General features: G+C 35.7%; 1 protein-coding gene across 4 annotated transcripts in view; it reads right to left on the reverse strand.

Annotated features, from left to right (window-relative positions):
* Nucleotides 1–2739: 2739 nt before the first annotated feature.
* Nucleotides 2740–12499, reverse strand: part of CCDC102B (coiled-coil domain containing 102B) — a 119740-nt gene continuing 109980 nt past the window's right edge. For all 4 annotated transcript variants that reach the window (XM_042870131.1, XM_042870132.1, XM_042870127.1 and 1 more), the window contains one exon: nucleotides 2740–4964. In XM_042870131.1, coding sequence (XP_042726065.1) covers nucleotides 4875–4964 — 90 coding nt within the window. In that variant the 3' untranslated portion in view covers nucleotides 2740–4874. The remainder of the gene's footprint in view (nucleotides 4965–12499) is intronic.

Below are 12499 nucleotides of genomic sequence, written 5' to 3' on the forward strand. Positions count from 1 at the left end.
CAATGATTTATGGCTCAAAATCACGGCTCTCTCTCAAAATTTATCTCTGGAGTGCTATTAAGACATAAATAAAAGTTGCTTAGTATTTTTTAAAAAGTAAACAAAGTTTTCCTTATACTACAATTCTGTTTTTTCTTGGTCATGTTCCAAACCATGGTAGGTTGTATCTTTTTCTTTCATTTGCTGCTTTTGGGGTCATTTTTTCATTTATTTTTCAGCTTGATTCAAGTTATTAAGTTTTATAAGATGCAGTCTCGGCAACTCTTCTATCACTGTGGATAAAAACATATAAAGTAAAATTCTTCAATGATAATTTGCACTTTCTGTGAACACTTCAATAAAAGCACAATATGACTAATAAGTTATTTTCAGGAGGAATATATTTATGACTTTGAAGTCAATTACTTTTAATTACATAGTCAACTTTAGTCAACTGTAACTACCCAGTACTGAGTCAAACATCCATTATGTGACTAGTTTGCTAGTATTGATTTGGGCTTGAGATATATTCTTACTCATGCTATTACATCTCTCCTTTATGTGATTAATGGCTATGTTTACTTTCCGTAGCTTTCTGCTTCCATTAATCCTATTTTATTTCTCAACTCTCTGGGCTCAAAAGACATAGGTTTTTCTGTAGGAGAATTAACTCTCATCAGTCCCCAAGTAAGACTTCTTGAGAAATATCCAAAAGGGATCTTACTGCTGGAAATCAAGACAGATCCACTACTACATGAAAATCTTGCAGGAAACTATGCAAGATCAGTAGTTCACTCTGAGATTTACCTTTAAGAATGAAATTGTGGTACTTCCCTAAAAAGGTGCTTAAGTAGATTAAAAAAAAAAGCATGCTACTTAGAATCCATTAAGAGATCTCTAGGATTTTAAAATATGCAGAAAAACAATATAACAACAGAAACATTTCGTAGTACATTGTAATCTTTCCTTCAGCCCAAGATTACTAAAAAGAGTACATATATAACAAGATTTCAGAGAATGTAGTTCTCTGAAAAGATCTTCTTTTACATAAATATGCAAAACAAGTGTCTGCAAACAAAGAGAAGTAAAAATGAACAGTAACAGCAGATTTACAGAGCTAACAAGCAATAAAGCCTTCTTGTTAGCCTAAGTACACTTCCAACTCAACATGTGTTTTTTGCTTTCCTTTTTAAAATTGAAGGTAAGAATGCATTCTGATCTTGGTGAATAAACTATCAAATTTTAACACCAGAAAATTGCAGTAGATGCAATAAGATTTCATGTTTTCCTTTTATACATCCAAACAACTTTGCTTCTTTTGTATTCAGTAAGTTAGTTTTTGCTGATTAAGTTTTTCATGATACAGGATTTAATAATCAAATAAAGCAAAATATTTCAAATCTTAAAGTTATGTCTCTTAAATTCTGTGTGGTTTTTGATACCAATGAATAAGTGTAATGTACAAGGAGAAGCTGCTAAGTCCATTTGTATTTTATTATCTGACTGCGAGGACAGCATTCATTTATTGACAGAAACATACTACGTTGTATATGTATCATAGCATTTTATTTGATGTGTTCAGTGATGGACAATATGTTAATATTTCTTCATTTTAGAATCTTTTACTAGGAAAATATTCAAAGCTTAAAAGAAAAGTAGCACAGTCTCTATTTGTCCTTTTCTTATATTCATTTTCTTATTTTCAAATGTTAATAACTTTAAGAATTATTTTATTCAATCTCAGCATAAGCTTATTTATTGCCATTTTCTAATTACAATCAATTGGCTTCTGAAGTGGATTTGCCTGTTCATGATTAAAGCAAGCAACTGAATCATATCTTCACTAGAGAACGGTTATTTTTGTTGAACACCATGACAACATCTCTTGAAATAATCACTGATTTTTAGATCTTTTTTGTCAAGTTAGACAAATTATTAATTTGATTTTGATTTCGGTTGAACAACATTCCTTACCTTCTCCTTGGAGTTATACAATAAATGCTCTGTTCTAGAAGAGGGCATTAAAGAATCTCTGCAGTGCCTGAGAAATTGTTACTTAGTGGTATATTTTTAATTTAGTATTTGAGGATTTTTCCCATTAAATTGAGGAAAATAGGTTCACGTTACCCTTAAATGAACTTTTAATGTGATAAGATTTATGCACAAATTCGTTGAGGCAACAGGAGTTAGAAGATAAAGGTAGATTTTGTGGAAAAAAAAAATAAAATCACAGCTTTTAATTAAACTCTGATATCTCTGTCCCTCCTGGAGACGAAGCCCAGGATTGTTCAAATGCACTTAAGACATATTCCAATGTTCACTTGATGGAGCAGAATAAGAACACATTCTTTTGAAATATATGTCGAAAAGTGTTTGCAAAATACTCTAAAGGGAAGCTGAAACATCTGTCAGAAAAGAAGCATTTTATTTAGGAAGGAGGATGCATAAGACAACATAAGCCTTATTTCTATATCCACTACTAGATGACCACTAAAACTTGTTAATCATTCTTTCCTATCTCTCTAATCTTTTAAATGTTTTTGCACCAATATGAAATAATAAAAACATTTGTTGCTTTAACTAAGATGTAACAGAATTTACCAGCTGTGAAAGTTATCTGTAGATCTTTCTGTATTTGTTATTTGTTTGTTAAACTAATTGACATGCAATGTACACAGTATCATCTGTTTTGATAAGAGAATAACAATATGATTCTATTTATTTATTTAGTTATTTATTTATTTATTTATTTATTTATTTCTAGAAGCATTCCGCTATTTTAGACACCAATCATTCCCTCTGAGAGATTGAGGGTGGCTCAACGGTTTGAAAACAGATCTAGAATAAATTTTCCTGATAATTTTTTTCAAATTTTATCCTTACTGACTTTGAGCCAGTCCCTCCTTCTGCACAAATATGTGTCTTCTCTGCTCACCAGGGGAATGTGAAGGTGAATGGATGGGAATATCATTACAGAGCAAATATCATAGATGTACATTTAAGATCAGGAGATATTCTAGTGTTATGACAAAAAGGTCATAAATCAACATTCTCTGACATTCATAACTGCAGAGAAGGCAATTATGTATTATTATTTCTTGGGTTTCTTTCAAGTGACTAATTTACAGGTATGCTTCTTCACAGAGACCTCTGAAGTTCTCTGTGTAAGTAGTTGCTGAAATAAATATGTTAGGCAGTTAACAGATGCAGATTTAGCTGAATTTGCATAGGGAACAGGGAGAAATTATAAAAAACTAAAGTGATTTGTCAGATTATTGCACTCTTACAATAAAACTAAAGCACCACTATTAAAAAGAAAGCACTTGAAAGTAAAATATGGTCAATCGGGTGATTACAAAGAATCGTGGGATACCAAGCGTTTCTTCATGAGAAAGAAAACATACTGCATAATTATTCTGAAATACACATTCTAGAATAGGTCCAGTGATCTATTTATTGCAACCATGAGCACTGGAATAGCCAGGTATATCACACCAACTGCGTATTATAATACAGTGAAGTGAAGGACAAACATGTACTAAAGGTTTATACAGAAGTGCAAGTCAGATCAGCAGAAAGTATCTCCTAGCTATTTAACTAGCTGTTGATTTCCATCAATATCCTTATTAGTCGGGCAAGTTGTTACTATGATGATGTTCTCCAGTATCAATTAAGCATTATTTGTTTTTCTTTCATGTTTACAGACACAGAAGGAAAGATAAAATCTTAGTTTCCTCAGTAACTCATGGAATTGTTTGACTTGGCTTTAGCCATAGATAGTACTGTAGGCTTAAAGAAATTTTTCTAAATTGCTGAAACCCTAGAGTTTTATCTCTAAAAGACTGTTATTTCCAATGGCTTGTCAGAGACAACAAAAACTGTTTGTCTGTAGAAGTTAGATAAAAACTTTCATCAGTAAATTGTTTTCAGACATTAGTATATTTTCAGGTATTTCAGTGCAACCATAGAAGTACATTTGGCTATTACAGCATTTAAAAATCAATAATTATGCACATTCAACTGCTATGGCCCACACTAACATTTTCATTATGTTCATTACATTCGTTATGTTACACAACGGGATGTCATGAAATTGTTCTAACTCCAGCAGCTCACAAATTCCTAGGCAAAACATGATTCTTATGTAATTGTTAACCTTTCATGTTTTTCATTCACAAATTTTATAAATCCTTAGACACTTAAATCTAATCAAAATTTAAATGAGACACACTGTATTCACACCAATTTCCACAGCAAAGATACTAACTATGGAAGTAATAAATTCTTTTTTTCTATGGTCCTAAACAAATTCAATTAAAAAAAAAAAAGAAAAAGAAAAAGCAACTACAAAAACAATGAAGCAGATTTAGGAGTTTGCAGTAAATTAGTAGGGAGAGAAATGTTAGATTTAACTACAACATGTTACTCTGGCAGAACTAGTGAAACTGAGAAATAGTTATTTCCCATTGCTGTGTGAAAAAACAAAATAAAAGAAAGGGACAAGGCAAAAAGCACTGACTTCCATTCCAGACTCACTGTCTTCACAGAATCAACTATGAAACTCCCTCCTTTGCCATGTAAATTGTACTTTTTTTTCCCCAAAAATTAAATTATGGGCTACATCAGTTAGAATCCATCTTTTGCTTTAGAAGATGGCAATTAAGACAAAGGAGAAGGAAGAACAAACTGCAAAATATTCTAAGCTGGTGAACAATGACACATTTCTACGGTCCTTACTGAAAATGTCAAATACATAGAAAAAGTGCATGTAGTGTTTCAATGTATGTTGCATGTACTTCCATTATTTAATTTTCCCATAAGTCTTATGAAGTCATTAAGTATTTTGCCCCTTCATTTCCTGTTAGCCTTGTTGCAGCAGGTAATGTCTCATGTCTTCATTCGCTGTCTTGGTGGAATCTCCAACAACATACAAGGAACTTTGCCTGGTCCCAGATTCTGAGCTCATTTTCTTCTGTCTCTTTAATCTGAAATGAAATTGTTTTTTTTTTAAAAAATGATGAGAGCACTAGGTGGAAAAGCCATTTCAAATTTAAAACAATTGCAGATCAAATCTCTTCTAAGAAAACATTACTGGGGGAAACCTGTAGAATTTAGATGAGATGCAGTCTTACAGTATTGTTAACTTTTAGTATGGCCTGGATATTTTTCGATTGATTCTTCAATTGAAAAAAAAAAAAAAAGAACAAGTTTTTAGAGCAATTACTTGAATTGTCTTTCACAGGGAGAAGCAGGTTACACTTGCTTGCTTCCCTTCTGATGATTCAAGCCATTATTTATTGATTGACAGTTCTGAACTGCAATATTATTGATATTCAGTATACATTTACTGCAGTCACATCTGACTCCTGAGTTGCTAGTGTTTTTTTTCTTTTCTTTTCTTTTCTTTTCTTTTCTTTTTGTTCTTGTGTGTGTGTGTTCTATTGGAAGAAAAGAATGTTGGGAACAGTGCAAAAGATCAAATATATTTTCAACCTCTCATTTCTAGCCACCAGTTCATTGCAAAGGCCTCACATTACACTAATAACAGAGGGGAGAGTTTATTTACAAAAATATGACCATTATAAAATTCATCATTAAAATATGGCTATACTAGAAATATATCACTTTTTATAAATCTTCTTTTGATAGACCACATTCTCAATAACAACTTGTATCAGAACAAGAATATTCATTCAAGTTGGGCACCAAAAACATCTGTCAACACTCAGAGCACAGTAAACGAGTATTCAATAGTTCTGCACAGAACAACAGATTTATCAAGACTTACAAGCTCAAGCATTACCCAGTGTAGCTACACTACAAGCCAATTCAAGAAGACTGCAAGTAAGAGCAAATAAATTCTAGCAGACCTAAATTGTTTCTTTCTGTTACTACATAGGTCACTCAACATGGTCACTCAGGCCAACTCAACATGGCTTGTTTTAACTTTGCTGCTGCCACTGCTGAAGTACCCACTGCCTCACTGTGCTCACATTCCCTTTTTGGTCTCCATAAATGTTCAGCAAGCATCAATGAATGTCAATGGGTGACATTTTTCCACATGGAGGAATTCAATTACACATTTTCCTCTGTACGCAATTCCATGTTAGACACCAATTTGTCAGACTACTCCTCTGCTGCCATCTGTCACTGCAACAAAATGTAAGAGAGTACTGGCTGGAAGGTTCAACCTCTACTGCCATACCACCAACACATACCTCTGATGTCACAAGCCAACAGGATAAAATAGAAGATATTACTTTCAGAGTTTCACTTGTAATTTTTATCTCATCTGTAATTAATCGAAAATTTCCTGTGTTTTAAATTTAAAGGTATACATCTCAGATTCTGTCCATATAAATCTCTGCACTTCCATTGAAATTCTATCACAAATTTCTGTGCACTTCCTATGGTTGTTTTGTTTTTTTTTTGTGTGTGTGTTTTTCTTACGTAACTTGATCAGGTTTTCAGAAAAGGAAATTCACAACCCTTGTGATTGTTCTTTATTCTAGGAATTTCTCTCAGTCCCTGTCAGTGAGAAAGGGTCAGTCATGCTACTACACATAAACATCTAACAGTATGTCATTTGCTTAGAAAACATGTTAGGTAATTATTAAAAAAAAACAAAACAAAACAGCATCATGTGTAAAAATTAATCTGGGTTAGGCAAGCTTAGTATAAAGCTTGTACAAATGCTTGTACTAATGTATTAAAAAAAATCAGAGCTATTTTTGCAATGTGATTATGTACAATGGCACTGTAAACATGATGCTACTGTCTACTGATGAACTTGTCATTGATCTTTACAGATACAGTCTAATTGATAAGCCGTACACCAGTAAGAGTCAACAGCTGGTCAATAATTCTTCACCCTGCTGGATACACAAGACTAGGCTGATCAGAAATTTAGCTGTCCTGAGTGAGTTTCACAGGATTTTTAAAAACAATTTATTTGAGGAAGTGTTCCTTTCAATTACTTTAATTTCATAATGTCCAATAATAACTTCATTAAAAATTCTAGATAAAGTGTTATTAATTACTCCTTATTATTAAAAGTACCTGTGAATATATTAGTGCAATTTCATTATTGTTCCCTAATTTTCTATTCATTTTGCTAATCTACAGTATTTTATTATAATCTAACATCACTAAAGATAGCAACTGAAAGAGTTTTAAATTAAAGAAACTAAATATATCTAAAATATATTAACCATAGTGAATAAGTATTGGCTTACATTGTTCCCCTAGGAACACATACTACATTTTTAAGGAAAATCATGTTACTTATTTGTAAATATTTCTTCGTTAAATTAGAAACACTTAGTCTGGTGCTTCTGCATGTACTATTTATCTACCATCTGTAAAACAGAAAGAGAGTTTCATTCTAACTTCTATTTCCTAATAAAATTGATACAGTAGAGCTACTAATCAAGACAGTCCATGAGTACGTAGATTGGTATTTCTGAATGTTATGCTAAAGAAGACATTCTTGCCAGAACTCACTAGCAATTAGATAATTTTATTTAAAACAAGTCCCAGTCTGTAGTGAAGCACAACATTAGAATGCCTATTGACAAGCTAACGTATAAGAAATTCCAGTCATTTACAGATGGGTTTTAAGCAGTTCTCAAGCCTAAGCACACTTGACAAGACATAAGTGGAGCATATGTCAGAAGGATTCGACTCAGTTATTCTGCTCTGTTTACATGACATAATTCCTCCAAGCAGTTATCTGCTATTGTATCTTCAATACATGTATTATTTGCATTATATGTGACAGTAGTAATGAAAGGCCTATGGATTTTGTGTAACTATGTGCTCTGAAACATGGTCTACTCCTGTAGAGAGATGCTGCAATGAGGTCAAGACAGTAGCAACACAATTATCAAAGCAAAAACTTGTATTTCTATTACTGTTATTTCCAGTATACTAAATTCTAGAGCTTATACGTAAGTAGGCAATAATAATAATAATAATAATAAACATGTTTAAGAAGAATTAATTCTACCAGATTTTACACCACAATAACAATAAATGGTTAGAGCTTTAAATTTTCCTACCTTAACATTAAAAACATAAGTATACTAAGGCTATGAATGTATCAGGGGTCACCTAAGGCAGGTCTGCACTACTCATAGAAAAGCACAGGCACAAAATCAGTATGGAAAGCTATCCATGCTAACAGGCTAATGCAAGAAGCCTCCTAAAACCAGGGTGAAATGTTCTCTTCATATACCTATCACAATTACTAGGATGTCTGGAGTTTTCTCATTCAAATTTTCTAATCACAGACAGATTCAAGGCTTGTGAACTGTGAGTTCTTGTACATCTGCCTTCTGTTACATTTTTAAAGATATCACAGTATTGGAATTGTGAACACTGTCATATTTCCTGACGGTTATTTATATTACCTAAATGTACGGTTAAAAAATAGAAAGACCTAACAATGTACTGCAGTATTTTACTCAAAGAATCCCAGAGTCATACAAAAACATTGGAAGGAAACAGTGAAGGAGGGGGAGGGAGGATTGTTACTATATTCAAGAACAACTCATTATTCTGTGTATAAATTTAGCATTTAAAAGAAAAATACTTCTGCACAACAACATATATTTCTAGAATATTACATTTTTATTAAATGACTGATACCTTGTGAATTTAGTAAAGTTTCTGTCTGGGGTACGATTATGAGAGTTGTTCAATTTACATGTGGTTTATGGGTAGAAGATGCACCATAAATGTCAGAGACTTTCCCAGTTTATATTTATTTCTTGTTTTAATTTCCTATCTATTTTCAACAGAATCAAACCGAGCTCTGTTGTGTGAAGAAAGCTGAGAAGCTAACAGTTCAGCAGCAGGTTGGTAGCTGATGGCATACTTTGATATCAAAATTACTTTAAATGGGGAAAAAACACCACAAACAAGAAGACAACAGAGATAAAGGATAAAGGAAAACCTGTCCTTAGAGAAAGAAAGGAGGAGGAAATGTTATTTTGCAGCTCATCCAAACATTGACTGCAGACATAGTAGAATTTACATTGCATGTGAAGGATACGTTTTCAGAAACATCATTAAGAGTGAGTAAGAGAAATCCTAATGATATTTATTCAATTAATATTTCTAATTAGCAGAAAAGTTTCTGTAAATATTTTTTATCTCATTTAGCTATTATTCACAACTCTCTGTCTAAACAGAGCAAAGTATTCAATCTTGCAGGTGGTTTGCTGCAGACTTGGATAAATCCAATTAAAACATGCAAAGAAACAAACAACAACTTAGAAGTCAGACTGGATTAAAAAAAATGAAATCAACATTTTTTATTAAGAAAAATAAGGAAATCTTTCCCATTGGTAGCCTGTACCAGCTGGCCTTGACAACACCTGGCACCCCAGAAAGGATGGAGCAAGAAGTTGTTCTCTTGCATTTCTCATTCACATGGTGTAAACAGAGCCAGGTGAAGTAGAAACCACTTCTGCTCCAGTGTGCTGGTGCTCCCTGAGGCAGGCAGGAAGCATCTGACTGCACTTGTGCCCACGCAAAGCGTGGTCAGCTCTGCAGTTGTGTGAGCAGTTTATAAGGCCAGAGGAGAGTGAGTCAAAAGACCTTTGTACATGGAAAGACTACAGATCTGTGTTCAAAATTATTGCCTAAGAGGGATTAAAATTGTGGAAAAGCCGAACAATAAGATGAATACGCAACTGTGGTAGGAAAAAAAAGGGTCAAAATAAAATGTATGTCTTCTGAGATAAAGCAGCAGAAAACAGCAGAAAAATAGAAGGTGCTATCAAAGTCAGCTAAATGCTCTGGCTTATAAAACAGGCTGCATAACATATGTCCACCAATATCCACTACAACAGGAACATTAAGAAAGCTATTAAGATAGTGGCCCCATTGTGCTCAGGTATGCAATAACATATGGCATATTTCCTGCTTCACTGTGCATTTTCTTCCTTTTGCTGTTCAGCATCACTAATTTAGAGCTCAATTAATATACTTTGTGCATGTATTTCTCTGCAGAATATTTTAAAATTAAAATTAAAACTGCTTAAAATTAGTAAATTTTTAATGTATCTGTATTAAGAGGTATTAAGAAATACAACTTTTCCCAAATTTCATTTAACTGGTGGAGATAGAGAAATAATTTTAAGGTAGATACACATCATACTAAAATTATTACTAATTACGTCCTCACAGAATTTGCTGTAATGGTGCCGCAGTGAAGCACTACAAAGTTGTTGTTGGCGTTAGTCAGTGAAGACTTCTCAAGGAAAACGGGGTTATATCTCAGAAGTGTGGACTAGAGGAAAAACAGTAACTGACTAATGTAGCAGTGATAAAATACAACCAGAAATACAAACTGAAAATTTTTCTCCACCTATATGTGCGGAGGAAAAGAGGGAAATGAAGAAGCCTGAAAGCCTTTTGTCCTTCATGGATATTTATATCGAAAATTTTGAAAACAATAAAAGAGTATCACAGTTGTCATAAATAAAATGCAGATCATTTGAGATATATTGTTTCTTTCTGTAGTGTTTACAAATTCTGCATACCCTGTAGCATTTCTAGTGATAGTAGGATTATTAATCACAGAATCACCAAGGTTGGAAAAGACCTTCACGATCATCCAGTCCAACCATTCACCTCCCATTTTGGGGGAGGTACCTGATGGAGGAGCCTCCTGATGGAGGAGCCAATGTCACTCTGGTCTTCAAAAAGGGCAAGAAGGAAGACCCAGGCAATTATAGGCCAGTCAGCCTCACCTCTGTCCCTGGAAAGGTGATGGAACAGCTTGTGCTGGATGTCATCTCCAGACAACTGGAAGAAAAGGAGGTTATCAAGAGTAGTCAGCATGGATTCACCAGGAGGAGGTCATGTTTGACCAATCTGGTAGCCTTCTATGATGTTGTCTCTGGCTGGGTGGATGGGGGGAGAGCAGTGGATGTAGTCTACCTTGATTTCAGCAAGGCATTTGATACTGCCTCCCACGACATCCTTATAACAAAGTTGAGGAAGTGTGAGATAGATGAGTGGACAGTGAGGTGGGTTAAAAACTGGCTGACTGTCAGAGGGTCGTTGTTGGTGGTGCAGAGTCTGGCTGGAGATCCGTAACCAGCGGTGTTCCTCAGGGGTCGGTGCTGGGTCCGGTCTTGTTCAACATCTTCATCAATGACCTTGATGAGGGGATAGTGGCCACCCTCAGCAAGTTTGCTGATGATACGAAGTTGGGAGGATTGGCTGACATGCCTGAAGGCTGTGCTGCTATTCAGCAAGACCTGGACAGGCTGGAGAGCCGGGCAGTAAAAAACCGGATGAGGTTTAACAGAAGCAAGTGTGGAGTCTTGCATCTGGGGAGGAATAATTGCATGCACCGGTACAGACTGGGGGATGACCTGCTGGACGGGAGCTCTGCAGAGAGGGACCTGGGTGTCCTGGTGGATGACAGGTTGGCCATGAGCCAGCAGTGTGCCCTTGTGGCCAAGAGGGCCAATGGCATCCTGGCATTACAAAGAGCGTGGCCAGCAGGTCAAGGGAGGTGATCGTCCCCCTCTACTCTGCCCTGGTAAGGCCTCATCTGGAGCACTGCGTCCAGTTCTGGGTTCCCCAGTACAAAAAAGACAGGGATCTCTTGGAAAGAGTCCAGCGGAGGGCCACAAAGATGGTGAAGGGCCTGGAGCATCTCTCCTATGAGGAAAGGCTGAGTGAACTGGGTCTGTTCAGCCTTGAGAAAAGAAGACTGAGAGGGGACCTCATCCAGGTCTATAAATATCTAAGGTGTGGGGGGCAGAATGGTGAGGCTGGACTCTTTTCAGTGGTGAGTGGAGACAGGATATGGGGAAATGGCCAGAAATTGCAGCATAGCAAGTTCCGCACAAATGTGCATAAGAACTTCTTTACAGTGAGGTGACGGAGCACTGGAACAGGCTGCCCAGGGAGGTTGTGGAGTCTCCTTCTCTGGAGATGTTCAAGACCTGTCTGGATGCCTACCTGTGCGACCTGGTGTAGGGAACCTGCTTTGGCAGGGGAGTTGGACTCGACGATCTCTGGAGGTCCCTTCCAATCCCTACAATTCTGTGATTCTATCACCAATAGTTCTCACCAATCCAGGTCCCTCACCATGTCTAAATATTACTTGAACGCCTCCAGGGTCAGTGACACCACCACCTCCCTGGGCAGCCCAATCCAGTGCCTCTCTTTTGGACCACTCTTTTGGAGAAGAAGTTTTTCCTACCATCCAACCTGAATGTCCCCTGGTACAACTTGAGGCCTCTAGTCCTATCACAGTTACAGGAGAGAAGAGGCCGGCCCCAGCTTGCCACAGCCTCTCTTCAGATAGTTAAAGAGAGCAATTAGAATAGGATAGGATAAGAAAGGATGGAATAGGATGGGATTGGATGGGATGGGATTGAGTAGAGTAGAGTAGAGTAGAGTAGAGTAGAGTAGAGTAGAGTAGAGTAGAATAGAATAGAATAGAATAGAATAGAATAGAATAGAATAGAATAGAATAGAATAGAATAGAATA

The sequence above is a fragment of the Lagopus leucura genome, unplaced genomic scaffold, assembly GCF_019238085.1.
Source record: "Lagopus leucura isolate 7727_CA_CO unplaced genomic scaffold, USGS_WTPT01 Super-Scaffold_100002, whole genome shotgun sequence".
Lineage (NCBI taxonomy): Eukaryota > Metazoa > Chordata > Aves > Galliformes > Phasianidae > Lagopus > Lagopus leucura.